Raw genomic sequence first — 6091 nt, forward strand, 5'->3', positions numbered from 1 at the left:
GGTTCAAATGTACTTCAGAGAAAATGCAACTTAAAGAAAGTAAGACATTTGATGTTTATTGCAACAAAATACAAACCCTCGAGTTTAATAGTAAGAAATAATGAAAAAGAAAAAAGTTGTTTGGGAGGAGATAACTTAGTAGTGATGTGTCTATAAATGTAAAAAAATACGTTGAAGATACATACAATGCAAAGCAGTTAAGATATGAAACAATGTGTTTTTCATTAATCCAGGTTACCCTAAATATACAACAACAATGAGAAATGCAGATTTATTTAAATTATAAATGTCAAAGTGTCTTGTGAGTTATTGTTTCCTCTGTAGATTCCCAGTCATGATGTGCAGAAAATCGTATTTACAATTACAAACAAAAGTTATATATATCATCTGTTGACTAAATATCTGGAGCAGCATTTAAACCAAAAGGTTGAACTGTAATAAAAGTGTGATATTCTGGTTTTATCCACCTAAGCACTTTATTTTATAAGCTAAAGACAGAGGTGACAGAAATGATTTATGATTGAAACTAACGCTCTGAGCATATACACTTTTGATTGAAGCCCAGTTTTTAATCAGTGTCCAACTCTATCTCTGTATTTGACCCTGATGCAGTAAACAGTGAGTTCTCCTGTGAGTGTGAAAAGTGCAAAATAAACCTCAGATCAGCTCCAGTGAATAACAAAGTCCACTTGTTTGACTGCACCTTCAGCTGCAGGGTAAGTTGGTGTAGATGTTTCCTGGTTCCCTGACAGGAGGAACCCTGCAGTCAGGTCTGTCTGCAGCCTCGGCCAGAGGCTCGTAGGAGAAGTTGAGGAAGTCACTAGCTGAGCTTTGTGGGATTGAACATCCACATGTCTGGAGAAGCTCGACCTCCGGCCCCGGGCCTCGCTCCTCTCCGACCGTCTCGTACATGTCCTTGTTTCTCTGTGGACAGAGGACGATGCACTCTTTGTTCAGGGTCACGTAGTCTGGAAACACCTCAGCTCCAGGGATCCCGTCGACCTGTTCACCGCTGGAGGGAGTCTCCTCAGGTGGCAGCAGCTGGGTGGATTCCTCTGATGGTTTCCTAACGTCTTCGGATATGATCTCCAGCACAGATTCAGTGGTTTCCTCCGACCACTGCTTCAGTGTGAGAGGAGGATCCTGTGGAGGGAGTGGAGGACACAGATCATAGAGCTGGATCTGAGTGTAATCTATATCTGAATCTAGATCTCTTCATATAGAGTCTATATATACCCATCTCTGCTTGTCGATGTCTGTCAGAAAGTTGTGTAAGACTTTGTCCAGGTTTGGCAGCGGTGGCCAAAATAACTGCTTCAGCTTACTGGGAAAATACAGAATGACTTGTAAAGTACAATTTGAAAACTATTTAGAAAGTGATGGGTATAAAAGATGAACGAGCCGGAATAAGGTTGTACCTGAGATACGTAGAAATAAGAAAGGTCACAGTTAACAGCATGGAGACGGGGATACACAGCATCAGCCACAAACCTGAAAATATTACTCTGTTTTTACTGCATTGAGGTTTAAATGGTTTATTATTCATCATTTAATATTTGTCTAATGTGATTTGCACTTATCAGCATCAGAGGGAGTTTACCTGATTCAGTGGGGGTTCGACCAGTGAGCTCATGGGACCAGTCACTCCACAGGCCTGAGTACAGGGATCCATCAGGTTTGGCTCTGACCTTCACGTGGTACTGACTCCCTGCTGACACCTCCAGACACGTCCCTGGCTCCGGTCCCTCGAGGGAAACTCTCTGTGGACCAAAAGCTGGATTTAACCTAGAGATGATTGACGTCTTTACTATCGGTTTAAAACAACAGTTCCCTAAATTATAGTCATGCTGACAAACAAACATTGGGATTGTTTTAATTTCAGATCTTTCTAACACATCTTCATGTTTGTCCATATTAAATTCTCCTGCAGAAAATCATCTTTTTTCTTTCACCCTGAACTTGTCAGTTTATGCTCAATAGAAAACATAATTATTACTCTGGCACCATCTAGTGGTCATGTAAGAAACCACACTTTGGCAGCAGTCCTGCTTACGGTGGCCGAGAGAGCTCAATGGACTAGAAATTTTGAAAACACATGCAAAAGAGTGATGAACCTGATGTAGTTCAATGCTTTGTGGAATTTCATCACCATTGATTCGTAGCAGATTTCAAAAACTTCACAAAGCATTGAACTACATCAGGTTCATCACTTTTTTTTGGAAACTTTTCTGTTTTCGTTTTTGCAATTTCCAGCGTGTTTCTGTATTTGCATGCGTTGTAATTTTTGCAGTGCATGTGTTGTTAAATTGATGAAGCTGTTTTCTTACTTGCACGGATTTTCTTGATTCGTTTTCTTAATCTCGGCCATGGTTCATGCTTCATTTTTCCACAAACCAACCAGAATAATTCTAAAGATGTTAGGATTACATCCTATTAAGATAAATAAAAGCCACTGAAGAAAACATCTCACCTTCCATGCTCCGCCCGGTCTGGTCCAGTAAGCGACCTCATACTGCAGGTGAGCTGCCACAGAGAGAAGAGGAGCTTCCCATTTCAAACACAGCTGGTTTGTTTCCACCGCTCCTCTCAAATGATCTGGTGCAGATGTTTTGACTAAAACACAAAGAACAAACACAAAGGTACATTTCAATGATAATAACGACACAACACACCACGACACAACACTTTTTCTAAGGCCTGATGGAGAAGAGGGAGATGAGACTCATTATACAACATGGGAATCAAACTGCTTTATCTCCAAACAAGTCACCAAACTCACTCACTGGTGTTGTTCAGAGTGAAGTCTCCCGTGAAGAAGGTTCGGCCGAGTGGAGCTGCGGCGCTGCTCAGTCTGATCCGTACCTTTCTTGACTCGTCTCCATGGAAACGACACATGTCAGCGAACTCGTCAGTCGTGCACTCGCTCCATTCTTCTCTGAAAGGGTCAAAGTTGTATGATTTGTAAATACCTCCATCACCAATTTATAACATTTTTATTTAAAGTTATTTACCAGACTTGAACTTTAATAATGTAAATTCAACTTCCTGTAAAACAGATTATAGAGCAAAAAGATTTGGGGTTCAATTAATCAATGATGAGATGCAGAGTGAGTTTTGTTTCTGTACCTGAGATCGATCTTGTAGAAAAGTTTGTAATTTTCTAAACCGTGTCTGCTCCTGTTCCACTGACACGTGACGTTTTGTAAGTCGGAAGTGAAACAAACGAGTGAAACATCATCTGAAAGGTAAAGAAGTTTTTAACACTGAGGTAAAGGGTGTCTTGAATAACATTGTTCTCGTATCGTCATCCACTCTCTACTGGTCGAAACCCACCAGCGCTCTGGGGAACGAAGCCTCTCACAGATTGGGACCAGCGACTCCAGTGTCCTTCACTGGGACTAGAGGCACATTTAACAGAGACCTGGACCTCCACCTGTTCCCCTGGCACCAGAAAGTCCAGTATGAATCTGTAATGTTCATCCTGCTTCACCTGTAATCAGCACAAACATCAGATTTTACAATTTCATACAAGAAAAGATAAAAGGAGGAAGTTTTTTTGCTGCATTGGAGAACTTCACCTCTTCTGTCTTCTCTCCGACTCCCTTGTTGAAATACCGAACCCTGAACATCACATCTCCACAGTATGTTGGGACCTTTGCTCTCCACGAGCCCAGCAGCTGCCCTGCTTGCCCAGTTTGGTTTAAAGACACGTTCTGTGGAGGATCCAGGAGAACTAGAGACAGATGACCGAATATATACACTGTTAAAAAGGATCCAGAGGGTTTGAGGAGGTTCTGAAGTCTCACAGCTTGGATCCACCTGTGATACTGAGGAATAATTCACAGAGCATCTACTTTTATCAACAGGTAGTACTATCGTAGTGTGTTGATATACAACTGTAAAGAAATAGAGGCTGATATTGTCGAAAATAAACAGTTGTATATGATTAATATGTAATATAAATGATGCTAAAGAAAATTAAAAAAAGGTTTGGTATATGGTAGAAGTGAAGATGTCTCACAGTGGTCCTCCACAGACACGGTCCTGTTGAAGATGCTGCTGCTGCTGTTGTGCTCCACGACTTCAACGTGCGTTTCCACAAACAACAAAACATCTGCAGCTGGAAACGAGCAGATGTGGAGGAAGGTGTCGTCTCCTGGTTCCTGGACGGACACGTCACACCTGATCCCTGTCCACAGGCTGTGATCAGAAGAAGAGACAAGTTCACACACAACGTCAAACGTGTGGAACAGTATATGAAGCAAAGCTCTTTCTTAACTTGTACAGTTACTGTGAGGTTTCTTATTCTGCAAGACACAAATACGTCATGATGTGTGAGAGACCTGCTGAAGCTGTAGAGTAAATCGTACGTCCTGTTGTCTGCGGCCTCAAAGAAGCAGGTGAAATCCAATCCTGTCCGGGTGAAACATTTAGGATCTGGCTCGTCCTTCAAGAGCAAAACATCTGCTCCAGAGATGAGAAACGTCACAGATTTCAAGTTCACTGGATCCACTTCTCATCACAACATATGCAAAAATAAAATAAGGAAGCTTTCTGTTATTATGCATCAAAGATTTGGACAAACAAATTAAAAAAATAGATCCCCTGTCGACATGGCTTTACTCTTTGTTAAATTTTTGTATTGTTTTAACATCTTTTATTGTCTTAATATGTTCTGTTTTAATACTTTCATCATTAAAAGCACCATGAGCTATATTTAATGTTTTTAAATGTGCTATATATATATATATATATATAAAGCTTATTAGTATTAATGCCAATAATAAATGCCACATATAACTTTTTTGCATTGTTCATTTAACTTGTATGAAGAAAAAATGGACACAATAGCAGCTTCTACATGCTAGATTTTTCACCATTTTTACAATAGATAAACAGTGAATTGTAAAAAGCCAATTTTCACTGGGCTGAATATGTAATTTTTAATTCTACTCCAACTGGACAAAAGGAACCGTACCTTCCTTCGACAGATGACTGACAGCTGCATCCTCACAATATGTCCCAGGCACAAAGTTCACTCGACTCCACAAGCTGATAATGAGGAGCATCTCCCACCTGCAGGAAAGTTTCATGGTGGTCGGAGGTATCACGAGCAACCATAACATGTAACATTTACTCAGCAGATGTGTGTGTATGAGCTTTGTGTGTCCTCTGCTGTGCGTGGTGTTGTGTTGGCATCAGGGGGCAGGATTAGGAAAAGTACAGAGGGGTCGGCCCAATGTCACAAACTGTGCTAGAGCAGGAAATGAGCTTCATGTTCGGAGACAGTTTGGGAGGAGTGACCCAAGTTCTACAAGTTTCTCAGATTCTCAATTCGTCTCTGATCAATCAACTAAAGAGATCATAACAAACTGTCTAAAACTAGTTGGGAATGGATTTGTTCTCTCTCTGCAGAGGATGTAAGGATTTTAAGTTATTGTTTGTTTTTATGACTTTTAAACTCTTCATAACTATTGTGATACACGAATGGACAGATACTTGTTTTTTTATAATCATTTACACGTTTATATGTTGTTTAAATGCATCATTCACATCTATGTGTGGTTTTAATCTTGAACATTCACAATCCAAATAGACTGAATGCACGAGAACGTCAAGAAAATCTCAATTTATCAAATCGTCCACAAACTAATCAAACTTTTACATTTATCCATAGATGAAAAACAGGAAAATTCTGCTGCTGTACTTAGGACATCTCTCACTAGATAATCCTGACGTTAACAACAACCACTGCTTTTGGAGAAACCCCCTGTTCCACATGCTAATCTCTAAACAACAGGACTCGCTGCCTTGTGATTCTGTGTCTCCAACCTGTCAACTTACAGTTTACATCTATGTCTGTCCGGACCCATTGATCAGAGTGAGACAGACAGACAGACGTATGTACTGGAAACATAATGAACCTTTTACATAAGCCTCATGTAACCATTTACAACAAACACATTTAACATGAATCCCAAAAATATTGAACATACTGCTGTTCATACATCAACACCATTCTAATAGAGTTTTAATAAAAACTGAACATAGCTCCCCGGATTTATTATTCTTTGTATTCAACTGCTTTTGT

The 6091-nt window shown here is 40.2% G+C and overlaps 1 protein-coding gene across 1 annotated transcript; it reads right to left on the bottom strand.

Moving 5' to 3' along the window:
- Positions 1-177: 177 nt before the first annotated feature.
- Positions 178-5138, bottom strand: mpl (MPL proto-oncogene, thrombopoietin receptor). The gene is made up of 12 exons (XM_061078250.1): positions 4979-5138; positions 4344-4464; positions 4022-4200; positions 3579-3733; positions 3334-3490; positions 3127-3238; positions 2784-2935; positions 2471-2613; positions 1601-1760; positions 1419-1491; positions 1237-1324; positions 178-1143 (listed from the first exon to the last, which is right to left on the bottom strand). The coding sequence occupies exons 1-12, from the start codon at positions 5124-5126 to the stop codon at positions 706-708; spliced, it is 1926 nt and encodes a 641-aa protein (XP_060934233.1). The 5' UTR covers positions 5127-5138; the 3' UTR covers positions 178-705.
- Positions 5139-6091: the final 953 nt, after the last annotated feature.

Source organism: Limanda limanda, chromosome 9 (assembly GCF_963576545.1).
Source record: "Limanda limanda chromosome 9, fLimLim1.1, whole genome shotgun sequence".
NCBI lineage: Eukaryota > Metazoa > Chordata > Actinopteri > Pleuronectiformes > Pleuronectidae > Limanda > Limanda limanda.